The 25000-nt window shown below is 38.9% G+C and overlaps 1 protein-coding gene across 1 annotated transcript in view; it reads left to right on the top strand.

The window, feature by feature from the left end:
- pde4dip (phosphodiesterase 4D interacting protein) overlaps window positions 1-25000 on the top strand; it is a 63199-nt gene that overhangs the window by 28764 nt on the left and 9435 nt on the right. The window contains exons 17-29 of the mRNA XM_059341925.1: window positions 1-79; window positions 1206-1686; window positions 2571-2806; window positions 3413-3461; window positions 13682-13953; window positions 16275-16430; window positions 16645-16857; window positions 19139-19402; window positions 20277-20408; window positions 21051-21170; window positions 22292-22448; window positions 24317-24438; window positions 24545-24673. The exon at window positions 1-79 is cut by the window's left edge and continues 38 nt beyond it. Coding sequence (XP_059197908.1) covers window positions 1-79; window positions 1206-1686; window positions 2571-2806; window positions 3413-3461; window positions 13682-13953; window positions 16275-16430; window positions 16645-16857; window positions 19139-19402; window positions 20277-20408; window positions 21051-21170; window positions 22292-22448; window positions 24317-24438; window positions 24545-24673 — 2410 coding nt within the window. The remainder of the gene's footprint in view (window positions 80-1205; window positions 1687-2570; window positions 2807-3412; window positions 3462-13681; window positions 13954-16274; window positions 16431-16644; window positions 16858-19138; window positions 19403-20276; window positions 20409-21050; window positions 21171-22291; window positions 22449-24316; window positions 24439-24544; window positions 24674-25000) is intronic.

Raw genomic sequence — 25000 nt, 5'->3', positions numbered from 1 at the left:
GTGGACCTGCAGGACCTGGGCTACGAGACCTGTGGACGCAGTGAGAACGAGGCTGAGAGAGAAGACACCAGCAGCCCAGGTACGTCTCCCTGCAGGGACACTGTCCACAGAGGGACCTGAGGACTGGTTCAGGTCCCAGAGGACTCAGTTATACATCCATTAATACACTAAAACCTCATGCACAGCTTCACTTTACTGCAGAACGATGCACAGGAGGAAATCTGGCATGCTTGCAAATAAACTTTATTATAAATGCAACGTTTTGGTCCTTAAACCTTCATCAGGTGAGGCAGAAATGTTTTTTTTTTTTGCACAGTGTGCAGGAACTCTTTTCTTTACACAAGAAAATAAAGGAAACTAAACTATTTCATTCTATGATAAGAGTTGTTTTATTGAAAACAAAATGCAATATCAATATTGCTTTGTAGTTGTAGTAACATCTTAAAACCACCAGAGGGAAGCAGAGAACAGCTCTGATGGTAAAAAGTAGCATTAGCAAATTATATAAAGCTATTTACTCACAGATTACCATAAACTCTGAAAATAGTTTAAATAAAAGTAAATATTGTGTCTATATGATCTACTGCAGGACTGTTGGATTAAACTGTTTATTTATTGTGTGATAATAAAGGTAGGGGAGGTGTGATAACAAATTATTATTATTATTATTTTTTTTTTTTATAAATTATATTTATTGGGTTTTGAGAATTAACATGACGCATACATTAATGAGGGTTGACATGCCCACATTCATAGATAAAGAAAAGACAAGACCAAGAACCACTGAAACAAGGAACAAAACAAAAACAATAGATGAATAAAAAATAAAACTATAAAATAAAAAATAGAAAAATAGAAAAATTAAAAATTAAAAAATAATTAATTAAAGAAAATTAAAAATTAAAATTAAAAATTAAAAATTAAAAGTTGAAAATTAAAAAATAAATAAATAAAAAAAAATAAAATAAAATAAAATTTAAAAAATGACAATAGATAAATAAAAAATAATAATACTATAACATAAAAAATAGAAAAATAAAAAATAAAAAAATAGAAAAATTAATTAATTAAAGAAAATAAAAAAATTAAATTAAAAATTAAAAATTAAAAGTTAAAAATAAAAAATAAAAAAATGACATACAATAAAATTATTAATTATTAATTAATTAGTATTAACCTGCTGCATGCTTTCTGTGTCCCGTCAGAGTTTGATGACCTGGAGATGTGCACCTCCCTGGAGTGCGGCTCCGCCTGGTGGCCCTCCACCTCCACCTCCTCCTCCACCTTCACTAAGACCAGCGTCCAGCGCTGTGGGGACGGGGACGACGTGTCCTCGCTGCAGCGCCTGGTGGAGGACCTGCGCTCGCAGCTGTCCCGCTCTCAGGCGGTGGTCCGCGGGCTGCAGAGCCGCCTCCGCTCCGTCTCCGTCTCCGCCTCCAGCGACTGTGGACCCTCCACCCCCCGCAAGGTCAACTGGTCCTTCCAGGCCTCGGGCTCCCAGAGCGGGGCGGAGGAGGACGAGGGCTGGCAGTCCTCTGACGGAGGCCCCCTGGCTTCACCCCGGCACCCCCACCCAGACAAGGGCCTGCAGGAGCTGGTGTCCCGCGTGGACGCCCTGGAGGACCAGCTGAGGACCGGAGGCAAGAAGACAGACAGCGAGGACGCCAAGTCTGCCACCTGGCCGGGGTGAGACACAAAGCTGCTGATATTGTCTTTTATTTTTTATTTTATTATATATTTTTTTTCTTATTATTATTCTTTTTTAAGGAAGAGAGGAGGATGAAGGGAAAGGAAAGGAAGAGGAGGGAAAAAAGAAAAATCAAGCAGCTTATTTCTTTTATTAATAAATAACAGATTGTACATTTCTAATGTTTAAATTAATTTGAGTTATAACAGGCGTAATAAGCTGCAAACAACTCTTCATATAGGCTCTACAAGAAATAATGTTTTTTATTTTAAAAAAATTTAAAAAATAAGAAATGGCCAATGTATGCATCATTTAAAATTATCTAAATCATTTTCAAAAGAAAAGTACCTTTAAATACCTTGTATAATGAATGAATTACCAATAAATCATAACATTTTATTGCTGCTTCCCATGATTAAAATAAATACATGAAAAAATTCATGTAAAAAATAATAATACTAAATTAATACAAATAAATAAATAAATAAATAAATATATAAATAAATAAATAAATAAATAATATATTTTGAAATGTAGTTCCTGGAGATGTTTCACAATAAAAGTCTTCCAGGAAAGAGAGAGAGATTTTACCCTTTCAATGCTGAAAGGCTTTGATGTGAAAGGATCCATGGAGGAAGTGCTTTGACTTTTATTGGTGTTTGCTTAACAGTGATGGAAAATATTGTAAAAATGGAAACAATCAGTTGTTGTATACTGTCACTGAAATGGACACAATACTGAATTCATCAGAACAGCTTTTAAACTTGCTGAGAGAATCAGAAAACAGAGAGCTGCAGAGACTCAGGGACTGAAGAACCTGCAGCAGCAGATGTACAGAGAGCCAGATGAATGGTTTCTCTCTGCTGTGTGTGTGTGTGTGCAGGAAGTTCGACAGCCTGATCCAGTCTCAGGCCCGGGAGCTGTCCCTGCTGCGCCAGCGTCTGAGGGAGGGCCGGGGGGTCCTCAGCATCCTGCTGCAGCACCAGGGGGACACCACCAAGGCCTTCGAGGAGCTGCTCCGGGCCAACGACATCGACTACTACATGGGCCAGAGCTTCAGGGAGACGCTGGCCCAGAGCGCCGCGCTGGCCGCCAGGGTCGCCGCCAAGATCAACGGACGTCAGTTATATATTACTATTATTATCATATTATTATTATAGTCAGAGCAGAGACAGAGCTCTGTATTATTATTATTATTATTATTATTATAGTCAGAGCAGAGACAGAGCTCTGTATTATTATTATTATTATTATTATTATAGTCAGAGCAGAGACAGAGCTCTGTATTATTATTATTATTATTATTATTATAGTCAGAGCAGAGACAGAGCTCTGTATTATTATTATTATTATTATTATTATTATTATTATAGTCAGAGCAGAGACAGAGCTCTGTATTATTATTATTATTATTATTATAGTCAGAGCAGAGACAGAGCTCTGTATTATTATTATTATTATTATTATTATTATTATTATTATAGTCAGAGCAGAGACAGAGCTCTGTATTATTATTATTATTATTATTATAGTCAGAGCAGAGACAGAGCTCTGTATTATTATTATTATTATTATTATTATAGTCAGAGCAGAGACAGAGCTCTTTATTATTGTTATTATTATTATTATTATTATTATAGTCAGAGCAGAGACAGAGCTCTGTATTAGAGTTTCTGATTGATTTAAAGGGTCATTAAATAATAATCATGTTATTATCTCCAACAGGAGATCATCCTGAAGATCCAGACGAGAAGACAGAGCTGCTCGCCATCCGGTCAGTCTGTGTGTGTGTGTGTGTGTGTGTGTGTGTGTGTGTGTGTGTGTGTGTGTGTGTGTGTTCTCCATACATAGTGAGGACCAGAACACGTTTTTAAACAACAGAGTGAGGACATTTCAGCCGGTCCTCACTTCTTTAAAGGCTTTTTTGCTCCATGCTGGTCAATAGAGACAGCTGGTGTGTGTGTGTCTATATTTGTGTGTGTGTCTATATTTGTGTGTGTGTGTGTGTGTGTGTGTGTTCTGGTGTTTGTCCTTGGGGGCAGGACCATCAGGTCGATAACGAGCGATGACCTCACTGGGTCGTTAGTGACATGAGAGTTAATTGGTTGGTTAATGAGGCAGCAGGAAGCATCGACAGCTAAAGAGCAGAAAGAAACAGAGACTCAGAGAACCTTGATCAGCTCTGATTCTGACTCCTGATGGATTCTGTGGCAGAAATGACAGAAAAACGAATGTTACACACCTTTAGAAATGTTATTTAACCTTCCTCTTGTGTTCAGGTAGCCACCGACCCTTTTTTAGGTTTTAAATGCATAAAAGTACCACAAAAACATTTGTTTATTGCATTAAAAGCTTTTTGACTTTGTCGCAAACTTCTATTCAAACAAAATACAACATAAATGGCAAGAATGAGCCCAATCTTTACAAAATTAAAACAGTGCTTACATAAATGCATCAATACAAATAATCTAATAATATATTTAGAATATATAAAACAACCTGAGTGGGTCCATTCTGCATAACGAGTACTTTTACTTTTGATACTTTAAGTACATTTTTATGCTGATACTTTTGTATTTTTACTTCAGTAAGTTTTGAATGCAGGACTTTTACTGTAGTGGAGTCATTTCACAGATTTTTTAAAATAATTTTGTGTATTTCTTTGGTAATTTTGTGTCTTTTTTAAATAATTTTTTGTCTTTTTTGGTAATTCTGTGTCTTTTTTTGGTAATTTTGTGTCTTTTTTTGGTAATTTTGTGTCTTTTTTAAACAAGTTCGTTGGAAATGAGAATCAGTATTTCAGTTAAACAACGTCTGCACATCTGTGTGATAAGACGTTTTTTTCAGACTAAATATTTCTGTTTCTGGAGAGAAACTCTATATTTTCTCTCATCTCTCGGTGCCTCTTCCCTTCTTTGTTTCCTGCCCTCGTCTTGTTTCTGAGCCGCTACGTCAGCTCTGGTTTCCCGCCGCTGGTCCCAGCTGTCTGGACCCTCCCAGCCTCCAGCTACTAGTTAAATCAGCAGCTCTGACATCATCGCGTTACAAAACCAGCCAGTCCTGCAGGGCAGAGCTCCTCTCACCACAACACTCTCTCCCAAACCTACAGCTCATTAACCAGCAGCAGGACACACCAGGTCCTCGCTCAGACGTCCTCGTAGCGGCTGGTCACCACTCCTAATGAGGCCGACGGAGAAAAGAGGAGATACGAGGACACGAGAGGAGAGAAACTAGAGAGAGAACAAATGAAAGAGGACAGAAACAGTTACACAAGAGAGCAGAACGTCTCCAGTCCTGCTGCACAGGCACTTTAGTTTCTGCTCTGCTGCTGCTGAAGCTAAAGAACTAATTATATAAAGTCTGGAACAAATGATTAAAACAGCCTTGTTTTCTTCAATATCTAGTTCATTTTAATGTCTGGTTCAACTAAAGGTTCATTTGTTTGGACAAATATAATGAAAACAACAAAAATATCTGATAAGAGTTTAATTTGAGAGCTGATATCTAGACATTTAACATGGTTTTATGCAAAATGATTAATGTTAATATCAAGAAATAAAGCTCTTAAATTAAACTCTTATCAGATATTTTTGTTGTTATCATTATATTTGTCCAAACAAATGAACCTTTAGTTGAACCAGACATTAAAATGAACCAGATATTGAAGAAAACAAGGGTGGTCTGATAATGTTAAAGCTCTATAACTTATCAATATTTTCTCCTATTAATAAATGATATCTCTATGTGTAATGTTAAAGGTTTCACTCAGTGACAAACACACAGAGATTCCCTCTGACTGAGCATCACCTAAACAGCTCTTTAGCCTCTTTTAACTCCTGGTTTTGGGGTTTTTTTCGCACATATTTTTCTAGTCTGGTTCAGTTTCAGTGTTTTCTGGTAGAATCCACTGACAAACTGTTAGTCAAGCTGGAGAAGAAAAGCTTTAAAAATCCACATTTACTTCACATATCCAGAGTAGAGTCACACTTTCATCTCCTGTTCTTGCAGGATGAGAGAAGTGAAGCGGTCTTTAAATCTGGAGATATACTTTCTTTAACCACACATTCAGGTGTGCATGACGGCTGTCTTCTGTTTCCTGCGTCTGGTGTTTGTGCACGTCTGTCCCCGTGTCTAGACTGTAAGCGTTTTAGAGGAGTTTCTTCAGTTTCTTGTGCAGCAGAAACTCTCTCGTGTTATTTCCTGCAGGTCTGCTGCGTGCAGGTTCATCTCTCAGCTGCTTCTCACAGGTGTAAACACCACCTGAAGCTCTTATTTACACTTAAAGTGTATTTTTTTCAATAAAACCTGCTTAAACGTGAGGTTGGTCCTCAATAAAAAGGCAGTAAATAAATATATATATCTACGTTTTGCAGCCTTGGTGGAGCCAGAGAGCAGAACGATCTGATACAGTTTTGGGTTTTCTATTTGGTCGTGTGGTTTTTAAAAACAGATACAATTTGTTTGAGTTTGCAGAGAGGTGAAGGTGTCTGGGACAGCAGAGGAATCTTTTTATCAAATGTGCATTTTAAAACTGAAAATGCACAATGTTTGAGGATTTACTGTAACAGCCCACAGCTCCCTGCAGATCCAGCTGTGTGTGTGTGTGTGTGTGTGTGTGTGTGTGTGTGTGTGTGTGTGTGTGTGTGTGTGTGTGTGTGTGTGTGTGTGTGTGTGTGTCCTGGATGTTCACTCACTTGTAACACGACTCCTAATTCTGTTTCATAACAGCTGTTTGAGTTTCAGACCTGAGAGAGAAAGAGTCAAACTGCCTCAGAGCTGCAAACAGAACAACAGAATCTATAGAGAAAAAGATCTGACAGATGGAGAGAGAGAGAGAGAGAGAGAGAGAGAGAGAGAGAGGGAGAGAGAGAGAGAGGAGAGAGAGAGAGAGAGAGATGGAGAGAGAGAGAGAGAGAGAGAGAGAGAGAGAGAGAGATGGAGAGAGAGAGAGAGAGAGAGAGTGATAGAGAGAGCTTCAGTAATCTAACATGGTGTCAGATGGTCGACCAGATGTGAAGGAGAATTATGGAGTGTGTTTTCTGCGACAGCCTCATTTAAACCTCCATCTGATTCTGAGGACATATACTCTACTGTGTGTGTGTGTGTGTGTGTGTGTGTGTGTGTGTGTGTGTGTGTGTGTGTGTGTGTGTATGCATTAATTTGATTCACAGTAAGACTTACAGACATATTGAACAGCTATTACATAATTATGTTTTTGTTCAATTCAGGGAATTACAGGATTTTTTTTCCTGTAAATCGCTTTGGATAAAAGCGTCAATTAGCTTTTGAAAAGATAGAACTTTAAAAAAATACATAATTACAAAACATTTTTTAATAATTCACCTTCAAATAAAATGTTCAGTTCTCCCTAAACTCTCATTTACAGTGTTGGGTAGTGATGTATTACTAGTTTCATCCTGATATTATATTATATTGATTCTTTGGACAACGTGATGATTATTTGCTGATATCATAGATTTTGTGGGATGTAAGAAATCACTGTTGACACAGATTAAAACCTAATATATATAACTTCTGAAAAGAATTTGCGAGTAGTAACTTATATTTCTTTGACTCACAGTCAGTTGGTGTTCTGGTTTAGTGTTAGAAAAGTCTAGAAACAGATCATAGTTACTGTTAAACAATTTATTAAAACCGGGATCTTTCCTTAAAAATAACATTATTCTAATACTTGTTTCTCAGATTACTCATAAATGTAATTGTAGCAGACATATATTGTAGAAAAGGAATGATTTGGGGGCAAAAATTGGCAGAACACAAATACCAGTCCACCTGGAGAACAGTATTATAATGTCGACATAAAGGGAAAAGCTGTAAGCTTTGAGTGTTTGTTGTCTGTTTAAGTCACGTGAGCTTGTTTTCACGTTTCACTGAACCCTTTAAACATTTAATCTGAATCATCAAGGAGTCAGTCACAAACATCAACTGAGCAGCCAAACATTGTTCAAACCCTCAGAGATTATAACATTATTTAACCTGTAGTTCAAGGTTCAAGGTTTTTATTTGCCATTTGTGATCAGACCACAGTCCAAACACAGAGGGATTTTTGTGCAGGGCTCAACAAAAAGACTAAAAATAAGGAGAATAAATATAAAATATTACAATATACAAGTGTATCAGCTCAAAATATGGACATTATATACAACATTATGAAATAAGGCAGTCTAATAAGAAAAATATAAATATATAAAATATGGATGCACTGTACAGACGGTGTGATATGAGCAGATTCAGTAATAAATATTAATTATTTTAAGTGTTCAACATGCTTATTTCTAGATTTAATAATCTTAATTTAAGATCATTTCCCTCAGATTTACTGTTTGATCTGGTTTTTAGACACACTTTTTTTTGCAGTGTGGCAGGAAGAAGCTGTTGAAAAAGCGAGTTTTATGTGTATGATAGTGTCTGCTCTGCTGTGTGTCACGTTGGACGTGCAGCGTTTGTGTCTGAGCAGAGAATGGGCTGGATGGAATAAGTTTTAGGTATCAAAGTCTCTAAAGAAACCAAATCTGTTGGGCTGAATGTTGCAGAAATGATGTGAATAAAGCTCTTTGTGTTCCCATCAAGTTGTATTGAATCAAAGCCGTAAAGCTGCTCCACTGTGAGTCTAACAGCCAGAGCAGAGCTTTAACTGGTTTAATGAAACCTACAGTGTGTGTGTGTGTGTGTGTGTGTGTGTGTGTGTGTGTGTGTGTGTGAGCTGATGGCGTAACGCTGCTCGCACCGAGCTCAGAGCATGTTGACATCCTTCTAATCAGGTTAAGTTATTAAAACCTCCGATGGGGAGGGAAATAGGTCATGAGCAGCTAAACGCAGAGAGAGAGAGAGAGGGAGAGAGAGAGAGAGAGAGAGAGAGAGAGAGAGAGAGAGAGAGAGAGAGATGGAGAGAGAGAGAGAGAGAGAGAGAGAAAACGTGAGCAGCAGCAGCAGCTTCTCCTCTCTCTGCTCTCAGCTGCAGCACATGGAGCTGAAGCTGCAGCTATCGGAGCTGTTCAGGGTTTAAAGTGCTGAGGATGCAGCTCGGACTTTAATTTATTCAGTTTTTTTACTTGTGCATCACTTCTTGGGTTTCCTGCGCTGCGAGCTGAAGCTGGACGTAAAGTTTTTCCTGCTTTTTCCTTCTTGTTTGGAGCCAATCCTGCACACACACTTGAGACTCTTTATGCACCATAGAGAGGAAACGTTCAGTGTTTTTCTGCAGGTGGAAGAACGAACGAACGAGAATAAAAGAGGAAGAAGTGCTGCTTTGTGCACCATCACTCTTCTTCTGTCTTTTCTGTGAGGGTTACTGCAGCGTGAACACACAGGCCCTCGGGACCCGGACATCCGTTTAGACCACATCATCCTCTCCTCCCTCTCTGTCGTCACTCCATCTCCCCCTCGGGCTCTGCTGCTGCTGCTGCTGCTGCTGCTGCAGTGTGCTGGTGGGAGAGGATCTGTCCAGTAACAAGAGGCTTTCCTTTCAGAGCCACTAGTATTCAAGACTTCAATGCAAACAAAAAAACAAAAATAGACTTGTTTTGTGACGTGGAAAAAGAGGAAAAATAGTGAGAGTCCAGCTGTGTTTCCTCAGGCTGTTGACTCAGTGTTCAGAGCTTCTGATTATAAGAATATCTTTTATATTTTAACTTTAAATGCTGCTGGGCTAAAGCCTGAAAACTGCTTCTTCTTGAGCTGATCTGCTGCTGTTGGAGCTCCATCAACACTCGGACGTCATCCTGTTGTTGCAGCAGGAATCGTTGCACAAATCCTTTAATTCTGCTGCCGTGCATCAACAGTTTTCTGTTTTTCCCTCCGTCTGTCCGTCTGCTGCCTCCACATGCTGCTGCCGCTGCTGCTGCAGTGTGCTGGTGGGAGAGGATCTGTCCTGTAACAAGAGGCTTTCCTTTCAGGCCACTATTCTATTCAAGACTTTAACGCAATAAATAGACTTGTTTTGTGACGTGGAAAAAGGGAAAAAGAGTGAGAGTCCAGCTGTGTTTCCTCAGGCTGTTGACTCAGTGTTCAGAGCTTCTGATTATAAGAATATCTTTTATATTTTTAACATTTAAATGAATTTCATGCTTCAGTGTGTCACAGTTGGTGGGTCAAAACCTGAAAACTGCTTCTGACTGATCTGCTGCAGTTGGACGTCATCCTGTTGTTGCAGCAGGAATCGTTGCACAAATCCTTTAATTCTGCTGCCGTGCATCAACAGTTTTCTGTTTTCCCGTCCTCCGTCTGTCCGTCTGCAGCCTCCACATGCTGCTGCTGCGTCTTTGATCAGGATCTGACCAGGATCTGATCAGGATCTGATCTTACCACCTGTGGTCCCAGCACACACAAAGCTCCAGAGTCTCTCTCCCCGGGAGCCCCGACCGTAATCTGAGGATTTGCTCCTGCTTTTCCCCTGATCTTCCACACGTTCAGTCATCCCTCCATCCCTTGATCCCTCGCTCACGCTTCCACCTGAACCTCCCTCTCTACCTGCTGTCACACACAGTCCGGGGTCAGGACCTCCGGCGCTAAGCTAATGAGCCACGCTGCGGCCCCTCTGGGAGGAAAACCTGCAGCAGAGGAGAGTCTGAGAGCAGGGGGGATGGAGGCTCAGTAGCCCAGGAGGAGGGCCGGGGGCCGGGGCAGCACAGCGTCTGATGGCTCCGCTGTGGAAGGCCATGCTGTCCAAGAGCAGCCCGCTCTACAGGGACTCTCTGTTCTCCTTCTCCCTGTGGGAGTGGAAGGCTCAGGAGAGAGAGCTGCTGCTGCTGAAGAAACTCACCGACAGAGAGAGGAGAGCTCTGCTGGCTCAGCTCGACAAGTAAGAACCAGGAACCACAGGAGGACCAGGACCACCACTGGTTTATCTCTATAAAACAGAGAAAGTCTCAGGCTTCCATCTTTATGCTAAGCTAAGCTAAGCTAACTCACTCTGTGTTAGTGCACGGCTGCAGTTTGACTTCGTAGATTTTTCTAGAAACAAACGTGAAAAGAAACAAACCCTGCTGGTGTTTGACCTGCAGAGTGCACTGACAATCATTTGGTTCTTACCAAGATAAAAAAACAACAACTTAGATTTAGAAGTGTTACATTATTTATCTTATTTCAAGAGTTAATTTGTTATTGTAAGTCTTCAACATGCTTATTTCTAGATTTAATAATCTTAATTTAAGAAATCTTGTCAAGTGAAATTATCTGTCCATGCAGCTAGATCATTTCCCTGAAGGCCTCAGGGAACATAAAAAAGTCAAATAATCAATAAGTTCATCAACAAAATAATCAATTGGCAACTATTTTGATAACTTAATAATGGTTTTGTAGTTTTATTACTGGTTCCATGCTTCTTAAAAGTGAGAATTTGGTGCTTTTCTTTGTCATACATGATATTTAACTGAATAGCTTTGGATTTTTAGACTTTTCTCCAGATAAAACACAACACTGAAGACAGTATTCACTATTTTGATTGTATCCTTCACACTGCACCTTTAAACATGTGTTGACACATCCTGTATTTAACCAGATAAAAGCCTCATTAAGATTTAAAAAATCTCTTTTTCAAAAAAGACCTGGCCAGGAAAGCAGCATAAAAAAGAGGCAGGTTACAACATTTAAACAGTTATCATAAACAATTAAATACAAATACAGCATCACAACAACACTGAGCATCAGTAGCCGACTTATACGGAGCAGTTCTTTTACTTTTTTTCCAGATAAAACACCATTTAAAGACAATTACTCAGGACATGTTTCACTATTTGTGATTGTATCCTTCACACTGCACCTTTAAACATGTGCTGGATACAGTATGTTGGTAGGTGTCCAGTCCTGTTTCCAGTCTTTATGCTAAGCTAAGCTAACCTTACTGACAGTCTTACTCTCGGAAAGAAGGCAACGTTTTCTAAAATATCAGATTATTCTTTAATAGCTACAAATGCAGATGAGATTGTTAATAATCTCCACATTTCACTCTGAAAGGACACAAAGAAAATATGTTTTTATATTTCAACTTTGCAGCATTTTAAGCCACAACAGTTTGAAAAATATGCAAGAAATAAGAAGAAGACAGAGAGAGGAAATGTGACGTAAACATCAATGGAAAAGTACTGCAGGAGTGTGTGTGTGTGTGTGTCATTGATTCAGACCGACCTTCACCTCAGCATCTGTATACTAACACGTCACAGTTAATTAAATCAGCTGTGGGGGGACACACACTTGTGTCATCGTGTGTGTGTGTGTGTGTGTGTGTGTCATGGTGTGTGTGTGTGTGTGTGTGTGTGTGTGTGTGTACTGTTTGTTCCTCTGTGTGTCTGGTTTGTTTTGTATCCTGGTGAACATGTTGCAGTGAGAGTGAGTCTGCAGTCTGACCCTGTGTGATGATGCAGTGTGTGTGTGTGTGTGTGTGTGTGATGATGCAGTGTGTGTGTGTGTGTGATGATGCAGTGTGTGTGTGTGTGTGTGTGTGTGTGTGTGTGTGTGTGTGTTACTAAGAGGCTTCCTCAGTGTGATCAGCAGTAATTCTCCTGATCCTGCAGCTGTTCAGCTTCTTTATCTCACTTTTAGAGATTTTCTATGAATAAATACCTGCATTTTTTAACATTTGACACTTTAAAAGCTGCATTTCTTCGATGCTGACCAAGAATCAAACCAAAGCTGATGTGACAGGAGCAGCTGGAGGTGGATTTAAATTATTTATTGGTTCCATCTGCAGCAGCTGTTCCTGTTAATGTCATTAGCTCCAGATTGATCCCTGTGGGGGAGATTCAGGAGGGAAACAGGTTCAGATAATAAATGAAAATAGAATATAACGTAATAAAATAAAAACTATAAGACAGCAGCAAACACACACAAGTCTAAGATCCTTAATTTGATAACTTAAATCAATTAATTGAAGCATTAATATCTTCATTGAGATATTTCTTGTTCACACACGTTTCATTTCACATAATTACTGAATAAAGTCAGGTTGTTGGCAAAAATCTGATCATATTTGATCCATTGAATCTTTGATGAAACTGGCAAAAAAAAATCTAGTTTAATTTAGATTTTTTTAAGGTAATTCCTACTTTTTTCTTGTGATTTTGACTTTTTTTCTGGTAATTTTTTTTACTTTTTTTCTGGTAATTTCTACTTTTAGTAATTCTACCTTTTTCTGAAGGGAGAATAACTGTTAAAAAACAGTTAATCAAAAAGCAAAACAAAACTTTAGCCTTACTTTGCAGCTTTATTTCCACAACTTCACGACACAATTTACTGATGCACAATTTCTAAGAATCTGAACACAATAAACCAACAATGATGACGATGATAAATAGTCTTAAGAGACTTTTTATTTTTATTTTTTAAGGAATGACAATGAATAAAGTGAGGGTTTTCATCACATTGCAGACATATTTTGCATTTTTTAAAATTAAAATTGAATAAATAAAGTAACAAAATAAACAAAATGAACAAGACAGATACAAAATGATAAAAAAAAAGACACAAAATGACCAAAAAGACACAAAATGACCAAACAGGCATAAAAAGACGCAAAAAAGACACAAAATGATTTTTTTTTAAGCAAAAAATGAACAAGAAAAATACAAAATTACCAAAAAAGACACAACACATATCAACTTATTTAAAGCGTCAACATAAAATTTCATAATTTCATAGTTATAAGTTAGTTATAAGAAAGTAATAACAAACTAATAATAGAAAAAAAACATACGTTTAACATCAACAACAAGTTTTAATGACAACAACAAAAATAACTATATAAAACCAAAAATATGAACATTATATAAGTGTATTTGTGTGTGAATTAGAATGTTAAAACTGCAGTTAAATGGGTTTGATGATCATTTTCTGCACATTTCCTGCTGCTCCAGGAACATAAAACCTGCTTTAATAAACCAGTTTAATGATAAACGTGTGTGCATTAGATTAAATTAAATCTAATTAATAATATCTATGTGTGTGTGTGTGTGTGTGTGTGTGTGTGTGTGTGTGCAGGCTGAGTAAGGAGCTGCAGCAGAAGGATAAGATCATCGAGTCTCTTCGCTCCAAACTGAACCAGCACCATCACCACGTTAACCCCGCCCACCGCTCCGACACGCCCTGCAGCAGCCACGCCCTCTCCGACACCACCGACCAATCGGATCGCATCTCCTACGTGTCTGACGAGCACGGCTCCACCCACGAGGACCTGGACCTCTGCTCCGAGCTGGACGCCGCCAGCGAGCTGGGACACAAGGAGACCAGGAGCTCCACCAGAGTCAGCACGGGTGAGACACAGACACACAACTAAACACACAACAAATCACGCAACAAAACACACAACAACCTGCTGCACAACAGCTGGAGAAGGTTTAAGGCAGTAGTTCTCAACCTTTTTGAGTCGCGACCCCGAATTTAACATGCATGTTGTCTGTGACCCCCACTCACTGAACACAATCTCACACGCACAGTTCAGATCACCCAAAAAAGACACAAAATGACCCAAAAAAGACACAAATTGACCAAAAAAGACACAAAATGACCCAAAAAAGACACAAAATGACACAAAAAAAGAAACAAAATGACACAAAAAAAGAAACAAAATGACCAAAAAAAGAAACAAAATGACCAAAAAAGACACAAAATGACCAAAAAAGACACAAAATGACCCAAAAAAGACACAAAATGATCAAAGAAAGACAGAATGACCTAAAAAGACACAAAATGACCAAAAAAGACACAAATTGACAAAAAAGACACAAAATGACCAAAAAAGACACAAATTGACAAAAAAGACAAAAAATGACCAAAAAAGACACAAAATGACCCAAAAAAGACACAAAATGACCAAAGAAAAGACACAAATTGACCAAAAAAGACACAAAATGACTAAAAAAAAGACACAAAATGTCCAAAAAAAAGAAACAAAATTACCAACAAAGACGCAAATTGACCACAAAATGATAAAAAAAGACACAAAATGACCCAAAAAAGACACAAAATGACCCAAAAAAAGAAACAAAATGACCAAAAAAGACGCAAATTGACCACAAAATGATTTTTAAAAAAGACACAAAATGACCAAAAAAATCCCACAATGACCAAAAAAAGACATTAAGTGACCAAAAAGACTAAAACACATTAACACATGAACACTTTAACACAGTGGAGACAGAGCTGACTTCCAAAATGATTTGGCGACCCCCAGAAATCATCTCGCGACCCCAATTGGGGTCCCGACCCCAAGGTTGAGAACAGCTGGTTTAAGGGACCTGCAGGTTATTGTTCGGGTGGTCTACATGTTAGAGGAGCTAAAGAATAAAAGGATTGGGTTCATAATGAGGCCTCATCCAGCTTCAGGTGGTTTTATACACTGATCTATCTGCACAAGTGGAGAGAGAAATATCAAACATTGTCAACAAATACCAAAAACATTTCTTAAAACAGCAAAAGTCTCGAGTAAAACTGAGAAAAATTGCTTTAAGAACAAATAAATCCACATGAACACAGTGAAGATAAGTGACGTTACTTCAAGCTTTCACACACGACTCAAACTGCTGAAAAAGTCTAAACAACAAGTAAATGTTCTGCATTCAATATGCAGTCTTACTCAAATACTCAATCATTAGCCTCTAAATGTATTTAAAGTACTAAAAGTAAAATTCTTATTATGCAGAGCGGCACATTTCAGAATCTTATTTCTCATAATATTGGGATATAATTATTGATGCATTAATGTGTTCATCCCTTTAATGTTGCAGCTGGTAAAGATGAAGCTCATTTAAACTTCTCTTTATACTGCTGGGTCGATTAATATTTAATAATAAATCACTTTAATACATTTATTTATATTTTACATGAATCTGAATCAGCAGAGTAACTAAAGCTGACACACAGAATCAACGCAGCGGAGTAAAAAGTAGAATATATCTGTAAGAAGAAGAAAACAGAAATACTCCTGTACATTTTGAGGTATTTGTACTTGAGTAAATGTTGCTGGTTGCCATGGTAACCGGCGACTCTTTACCAACCTTGGCACACTCCAACTCCAACATAATAAAATTAAAACTATAAGACAGTTAATTGAATAATTAATATCTTTCATTGAGATATTTCTTGTTCACACACGTTTAATTTCACACAATAACTGAATAAAATCAGATTGTTGGCAAAAATCTCATAATATTTGATTCATTGAGTCTTTGCTGAAACTGACAACAAGAAATTCTGGTAATTTAGACCTTTTCTTTTAGATAATTTCTACTTTTTTTCTGGTAATTTCTACTTTTTTCTGGTAATTTCTACTTTTTTATATATTTTTTTTATGTTCCAAAAACTAAATGGTAATGGTACATTTCGACCCTCAATGTATCCATAAAACATCAGCAAACCAAAATGAAAATACTTTTTGTGTTTATGGAGAATCTGAACACAACAAAACCAACAATAAAATAATGAAAAATAGTCTTAAGAGAATTTTTATTTTTATTTTTTTAGGAATGACAATGAATTCCTATCACAGAAATACTCTTGTACATTTTGAGGTATTTGTACTGGGGTAAAAAGTACTGGGTTGCCACGGTAACCGGCGACTCCTCTCCGTCCGCAGACTGTCTGTCTCTCAGCGGCTCCATGTCCCACCTCCACCCGTCTGTCCCTCCATCCATCACCTCCTCCCACAGAGCCCCGTCCTGCCTCAGCTGTCCCAGCATGCATTGCCCCGGCTCTCCGCTCAGCAGAGCTGCAGAGCTGCAGAGTCACACAGGTAGGAGGAGCCTCAGACTCACCTTTACCTGCTGCAGCTCCACCTGCTGCAGCTCCACCTTTAACTGCTGCAGCTACACCTTTACCTGCTGCAGCTCCACCTTTACCTGCTGCAGCTCCACCTGCTGCAGCTCCACCTCCCAGCTGCTGCTGCTTCTTCTTCTTCTTCTTCTTCTTCCTGTTTCTCTGTTTCATTCTTCTTCTCCTCCTCCCAGCTCCAGTCTTCACCTCCACCTCCTTCCATCCTCCCTTCTGCTCCTCCTCCTCCTCCACCCAGAGGGCTCCTCCGCCCCTCCACCCCCACCCCTCGGCCCTGCGGAGCCGCTACCCCGGGGCCGTGGGTGGAGTGGGTGGAGTGGGTTTCTCTCTGGCTGAGGTGCACCAGGAGCTGCAGATGTTACAGAGGCAGCTGGGAGGAGACAGTGACCGTGCGTCTGTCTGACTCTTTATGCACGAGTGTGTTTTCTTGGAGTGTGTGTGTGTGAACTAAATGTGTGTGTGAGGCTCAGTAACACTCTGCACTGTAATAAATAAAACTTTCCAGACAGAAACACACAAATGAAACATAAAGTCCTGCAGGAAGGAGTCAGAAAACCTGAAAGTTTTATTTTGATTTGGTTTTTGGTTAGAGGCCTGAAATAAACCCTGTAGCTTGTGTGACACAAGCTAAAAAGAGTTTCAGTCTAAATGAAGACATTAAATACGTCAGTTAACACCCTTCTTGTGAATTTTGAAGCTGCTACGTGTCTTAAAAACACAGCATTAAGGAATTAAAAAGTGGCTAAATTAGAAAACTTTAGACGTCATCCTCACCGTGCTGGAGTTCTTTTGTAGCGATTTGTTTTTTATTTCTTGTAATTAGGAAAGTCAGATATTACAAAACTGACCTGCAGCCTAAAACAACAGGCAGAATATTTCCCCTCAAGTTGGTCAAAAAATGTCTAAAGGTCTAAAAAGTTTTCTATTTTTATGAACGACCTGTGAAAACAGGGATCCTTATTAAAATACATTAAAATTCAGTAGCATTTATTTGCAGGCATGCAACTTTATTTTGTTATAATTTAGTAGTTTGAACAACATTTTTTAGCAGCTAAACTATATTTCTCCCTCTGATTGTTTTGCTGTTTTTTAACTTAACGTCTTAATGCATGTTTGATTTTATTAGTTTGTAATCAGAGTTAAATGCATGTTGGCGTGTGCATCAGTGTGTGTGGTGTGACCACCGGAGGGCGCTAGAGTTATCAGTTTTTCCGTTCTGCACATAATAACACGTTTTAATGAGAGTAAAGCAGATTGATGGATGTGCTGTGTGAAGGAGGAACCTGGATCCTTGTTGCCTGCTGAGCACTAAGCTGCTTAATCAACATGTTGAACATCCAGGAGGGATTAACTTCAGATAAATATCTGCATCATCACCAGGAGGAGGAGGAGGAGGAGGAGGATGTTAATGCTGCTGCAGAGGCTTTCTCTCTTCTCCTCTTCCTCCTGCCTTCATCTATAACACACTGCACTTTCTCTCTCATTAAACAACTTTATCAGAATCTTCTCTTTTTTCAAGAGTGTAGATTTTCAATTTGAGAGCCTGATTTAATCTCCTTCTCCTGCTCACATTTATTCTCCTCATCATCACATTTTGTGCTCGAACTCAGATTTCTGCTGCTTTCTTTCAAAATGTTTGCTTAAACTAAAAAAATCACATGCTTGTGCTCACATTTCTTCTTCTTGGACAAAAACATTTCTCTCTTAAAATACACCAGTTTCCCATATTAGCAGCTGTTTGAATCTATTGAAGACGCCAGCAGATTTATGTATAATTAATCTTAAGTAATCCTGAAAAGAGTTATCTTTGATTTTTTTCTAATTTTATATTAGTGGGATATATTTTATATAGTATAAATATTCTCTGTGGCATTAGAATGTTACAATAGTTGAATGATTTAGCGCATTGCTATTTAATGCATTTTAAAACATGAGACACTAGTTCGCATCGATCGATATGTTCTTGTTTCACTGAAAAGGAATAAAATCAGGCTCTCACACTGAAAATCTACATTCTTCAATAAAGAGAGGATATTTCTTCCAGACATCAGATGCTGAATGAACTCTGAAGGATTTGCTGTGATCTCTAAACACTAATGAGGGAAGAAAACTTCAACCAGACTCATTTTATTTGTCTCATTAAGTCATTTACTACCTCAAAATAAATCTTGTGTGTCTCACTAACTATTTCACTCAGACTTCTGGAGTTGATTGATGTTAAAATGATTAAAAAAGACACAAAATGAACAAAAATAGATGTAATTTTTTTTTAAAAGACACAAAATGACCATAAATAGATGTAATTTTTTTTTAAAAAGACACAAAATGACCAAAAATAGATGTTAAAATGATCAAAAAAGACATAAAATTACCATAAATAGTTGTTAGAATAATTTAAAAAGACACAAAATGACCATAAATAGATCTCCTCTCCTCCTCCTCCTTATATGTTGCATCAGTTGTTCACTACCTCAGAATAAATCCCTTCATTGTCTCTCCCTCCCTCCGTCCTCTGTGTCTCACTAACTCTTTCACTCAGACCTTTGCAGTGTTTGCAGTGTTTTTCTCCTTCATTACCTCATATTTACTGTATTAATAACCTGTTTTATCTCCTTCTCCCTTCATTTCCTCATATTTAATGCATTAATAACCAGTTTTCTCCTCCTGCAGGGTTCTCCACCCCCCAGTCTAAGCCCCTGCAGGGTTTCCCGTTCGTCCCCCAGCAGGCCGACCCGTCCTCCTTCCTGTCCTTCGGAGGCTACCAGGCGTCTCCGTTCAGCAGCGCTCTGGACGCCGGCCCCGCCATGAAGGCCGGCGCCAGCCTGCTGGAGAGCAGTGCATTGTGGGACATGAGCTACGGGGCCCGGCCGGTGAGGCTGGGGGCCGACCTGTCCTCAGGGTCCTCAGGGTACCAGTCAGGAACCAGCAACACAGGTACACACACAGTTACAGCCTTTAACCCATAGGTCTCAAACTGGCGGCCCGCGGGCCGATTGCGGCCCTTGTGATAATATTTTGTGGCCCCCACCTTGATGTGAAAGTTTAATGTGAGTTTTATATGAATGGCACTTTTCTGTGTTGTGTGAGGAAGGTCCCTTTAATTGCTATTTTTAAAATCATTTTGTGTCTTTTTTGGTAATTTTGTGTCGTTTTTTGGTAATTTTGTGTCTATTTTTGGTAATTTTGTGTCTTTTTTGGTAATTTTGTCTTTTTTTCAGTAATTTTGTGTGTTTTTTTTGGTCATTTTGTGTCTTTTTTTAAGTAATATATTTTTCTGTCTTTTTGGGTCTTTTTTTGGTCATTTTGGGTCTTTTTTTGTTGTAATTTTGGGTATTTTTTTTGTAATTTTGTGTCTTTTTTTTTGTAATTTTGCGTCTTTTTTTGGTCATTTTGATACTGCCTCCAGTGGCCCCCAGGTAATTTGAGTTTGAGACCCCTGCTTTAACCCTTTAAAGTCCAATGTATCATATTTAAAACACAAGTTTTTGAGACCTCTATATACATGCAGTAGCTGGATAATCCAGCAGGAAACAGAAATTAATGCATCAGAGGGTTAAATGTCTGTCAAATGTCATTTATCAAGAATTTTATCAATTTTGAAAAAGTTCATATAAGAAAAACTTTCAAATTGTTACTGATACTTCAATAGGAATATTTAATGGACTGATTTAATGTAAAATCAATTGGGTTTTTTTGTCTCCTGAGACCAAACGATCCTGAGCTGCCTCTTTGTATTTTATATTTCTCATCATTAAACGCTGATCTGTAACAGCAGCTGGTTGTTGGGTTGTTTGTTGTCCTGCTGCAGGTTCTGACCTGATGAAGGAACACCTGAGGGAGATCAGGAGCCTCAGACAGAGACTGGAGGACTCCATCCAGACCAACGACCGGCTCCGCCAGCAGCTGGAGGAGAGACTGGCCCGCACCGTTACTGAGAAGGGTAACACACACACACACACACACACACACACACACACACAAATAAAGTTGAAACTTTTCTACTTATTTCCTTGGAAGCAGTCGAAAAAAGCTGAATAATGTGTTGATGGGAATTTGCGCTATTTTTAGTAAGCCGGCTCTTTCGGCTCTCAAATGTCTCTTCATTTTACCACTTATACCTTTTATAATTCAGCAAAATGTACCTCTGTTTTGACTTGTGATTTGTATGTGAACATATATATTACTTAAATGTCAATAACTTGCTGTTGCCAGTTGCATTTCTGGAACTCTCTAACTGGCTTGAAGAACCACTCTGCTACACAAAGCAGATAGAAAATGCCTATAAAAACCTAAAGCATAGAAAGGAAAAAAGGACAGCTATTAACAGTTTTTATTAGGTTTTTAGGGCAGATTGGCATTGAGGAATACCAATTATATTTATTATATATTAAATTATATTATATTATTTCTGTCATTGTCACCGTGAACCGACACATCACTATTTTCTAGCAGTTGAAAAAGTCTGAATAATGTGTTCGGGAAATGTAGAAAGTGTGCAGCTGGTGAAAACTATCATCATAGATTTAATTAATAAAAAAATGAATATAACCAAAACCTCTCCACGTCTCCTCGACTCCTCCAGGAGCTCCCACCAACATCTACATCCAGGGTCTGGACTCTGTGGGCCAGCTCTCCTCGGAGATCCGCCTCCTGAAGGAGGAGAACGTCAGTCTGCAGAACCAGCTGCTGCAGGCCACCAGAGGTAAGACTGGAGGAACCTGACCTCAGAGAACCTGACCTCAGAGAGAACCTGATCTCAGAGAACCTGACCTCAGAGAACCTGATCTCAGAGAGAACCTGACCTCAGAGAGAACCTGACCTCAGAGAGAACCTGACCTCAGAGAGAACCTGACCTCAGATAGAACCTGACCTCAGAGAGAACCTGATCTCAGAGAACCTGATCTCAGAGAGAACCTGACCTCAGAGAACCTGACCTCAGAGAGAACCTGACCTCAGAGAACCTGACCTCAGAGAGAACCTGATCTCAGAGAGAACCTGACCTCAGAGAGAACCTGATCTCAGAGAGAACCTGATCTCAGAGAGAACCTGACCTCAGAGAACCTGACCTCAGAGAACCTGACCTCAGAGAACCTGACCTCAGAGAGAACCTGACCTCAGAGAACCTGACCTCAGAGAACCTGACCTCAGAGAGAACCTGACCTCAGAGAACCTGACCTCAGAGAACCTGACCTCAGAGAGAACCTGACCTCAGAGAGAACCTGACCTCAGAGAACCTGACCTCAGAGAGAACCTGACCTCAGAGAGAACCTGATCTCAGAGAGAACCTGACCTCAGAGAACCTGATCTCAGAGAGAACCTGACCTCAGAGAGAACCTGACCTCAGAGAGAACCTGATCTCAGAGAGAACCTGACCTCAGAGAACCTGATCTCAGAGAGAACCTGACCTCAGAGAACCTGACCTCAGAGAGAACCTGACCTCAGAGAGAACCTGACCTCAGAGAACCTGACCTCAGAGAACCTGATCTCAGAGAGAACCTGACCTCAGAGAGAACCTGACCTCAGAGAACCTGACCTCAGAGAGAACCTGATCTCAGAGAGAACCTGACCTCAGAGAGAACCTGACCTCAGAGAGAACCTGATCTCAGAGAGAACCTGACCTCAGAGAGAACCTGACCTCAGAGAGAACCTGATCTCAGAGAGAACCTGACCTCAGAGAGAACCTGATCTCAGAGAGAACCTGACCTCAGAGAACCTGATCTCAGAGAGAACCTGACCTCAGAGAGAACCTGCAGGATTCTGGACCAGTCCTGGTTCTGTTCAGTCTCTCTAACCTAAAGCTGTAATGTCCTGTGTGTCCTGCAGAGGGCAGCAAGGAGGCGGAGCAGCTGAAGGAGGCGGAGCTACAGGTGGAGAGGTGGGCGGAGCTAAACAGGAAGCTGGAGGCTGAAGCTGAAGCTGGAAACCAGGAGATCACACAGCTGAAACAGGAGCGTCTGAAGAACCAGGAGAACATCAACAGGTGAGAGTCTGAGGACAGATCATCACCTGCAGAGTTAAAAAAGTACATTTTTAGAAGGTTTGGACATTTTTGCAAGGCTCAAAGATGAAGATTTGATGTGCAGGTTGAGATTAAAGAGTTAAAGAGCAACTTAATGTCCCCTGAGAATCATTTTTGGTGATTTTTGTGGCTGCAGAGTGATGCAAAAAAAATATTAGACCACCTTGTTTTCTTCAGTTTCTTGTTCATTTTAATGTCTGGTTCAACTAAAGGTTCATTTGTTTGGACAAATATAATGATAACAACAAAAATAGCTGATAAGAGTTTAATATAAGAGCTGATATCTGGACATTTAATGAATAATTATCAAGAATGTTTCCAAAAAATCACAAAATTATCAAAATAGACACAAATTGACCAAAAATAGATGTAAAAATGACCAAAAAAGACACAAAAGGACCAAAAAATTATACAAGATTATCGAAATAGAAACAAATTGACCAAAAATAAATTTAAAAATTATCAAAAAGACACAAAATGACCAAAAAAATGACACAAAATTATCAAAATAGACACAAATTGACCAAATAGATTTAAAAAATATATCAAAAAAAGTCACAAAATAACCAAATATGTATATAAAAATTACCAAAAAAAGACAACTAAAGGTACGTTTGTTTGGACAAATATAACAATAACAACAAAGAGTTTAATTTAAGAGCTGTTATCTAGACATTTAACATGGTTTTCTTGATAATGATTTTGGTTATTATCAATAAAACCATGTTAAATGTCTAGATATCAGCTCTTATATTAAACTCTTATCAGATATTTTTGTTGTTATCATTATATTTGTCCAAACAAATGAACCTTTAGTTGAACCAGACATTAAAATGAACAAGAAACTGAAGAAAACAAGGAGGTCTAATAATATTTTCCATGACTGTAGATGCGTACTCCAGGTTGTATCCATCATTTTTCCAACCTACTTTAATGTCTGCATGGATTAATTTACTGTTTATTAAATCACAAATGAGACCAAAACTCATCTAGCTCACTTGGGGTTTGTTGCCTGTTGCCATGTGTGGAAATTGTAAGCAAATATTACATGCAATGTTTACTATAATAGTAGACAATGGCCTACAATTTTAACAAGTTTCCATTATTTAATTTTAAAAAAATGCATGAAACTATCAGAAATGAAGCTTTACTCCATCAGTAGAAATATATTTTTCCCAGATGGAAAAGGGCCAGGAAATGATGTTTTGACATTTTGAGTGATTTTTTGTGCAAAGCTGATTAAATTTAAATTTAAAAACATTATAAAAGGAACTTTTTTAACCAGTTTCCAGGATTTTTTTTCCAGATGTAAAAGGGCCAGGAAATTACGTTTGGACGTTTTGAGTGATTTTTTTGTGGCGCAAAATGTCAAAGCTGTTTCCTTTGTAAAAGTCTATAAAATAGTGTTTCAATATGGCCTCCTGGAGGTCATGTGACAAATTAAAGCATTGCTATTGGTTCCCTATACTCTTCCCTCTTCTTTAAAGTATCGCACCACTCAAAAACATGACTTGTAGAAATCTGACAGGCCACAAATGAGTAAATCTTCTTAGAAACATTTCAGATGGTGAAAAAATGACGTCAGACAATGAAAAACAACAAAAACATGCATTGTAGAAATTTTCACAGGACAAAAATGAAGGCAACACCGAACCATAGAGGGTTAACCTGCTGTGATGTGACTCTTTAGGGTTAAAGTTTGAATGCATCACGTCCAGTAGAGTCCTCACAAGTATAGAAGAGCAAATGAGCAGGTTTCTGATCAGCTGTTTCCTATATAAAGATGAGGATGTGACATTAATCAGGGTGTGAATAATGTGTGTTTGCAGGCTGCAGCATGAGGTGAGCGTCCTGCAGCAGCAGCTGAGTGAGAGTCGAGGTCTGCTGAACGTCCTGCAGGCTGAGCTGCAGCTCTACCAGCACACACACACACTCACACACACACACACAGGTAAGAGTGTGTTCATGACTCCAGAGACACCTTAAGCTCCTGAAACCTGTTTTTATACAGCTCCTGCTAAAAATGTTCCTTTAAAACTCGTCTTGTTTCTAAGCAGCTCAGGACGCAGACGGTAAACTCGGACACGGCTCTGTGACCTTTGACCCCAGAGAGCTGCACCTGCAGCTGGAGCAGCAGCTGAGAGGACAGACGGAGACTCCGCCCAGAGCCAGGAGACTCTTCAACGGTTAGTCTCACATGCATGCACAGAATCCTGACAGAAGAGGGAGAATTATGAAGAAAAATGAGCTCAATCACAGTTTCTGTGTCGAGTCACTGACTCGGTCTCAGAGGATCTGTGTCTCTTTTTATCGGGTTGATGTCTGATGGCGAAGAATTAAAACCCAAATATCAGTTTATAGAACTGACCTCACACACATGTGGCTGTTTTAAAATACTTTCCATGAATATTTCATGACATCATTTTGGAAAAATGCAACTTTTGGTTCAGTTGATGAAAATACAAATAGATAATATAGATGAAAAATATAGTTTATATAAAAATACAAAAATA

The sequence above is a fragment of the Centropristis striata genome, chromosome 9 (genome assembly GCF_030273125.1).
Source record: "Centropristis striata isolate RG_2023a ecotype Rhode Island chromosome 9, C.striata_1.0, whole genome shotgun sequence".
NCBI classification, from domain to species: Eukaryota; Metazoa; Chordata; class Actinopteri; order Perciformes; family Serranidae; genus Centropristis; species Centropristis striata.
Note: the sequence above shows the minus strand (reverse complement) of the source record. Positions and strands in the feature narration are given on the sequence as shown.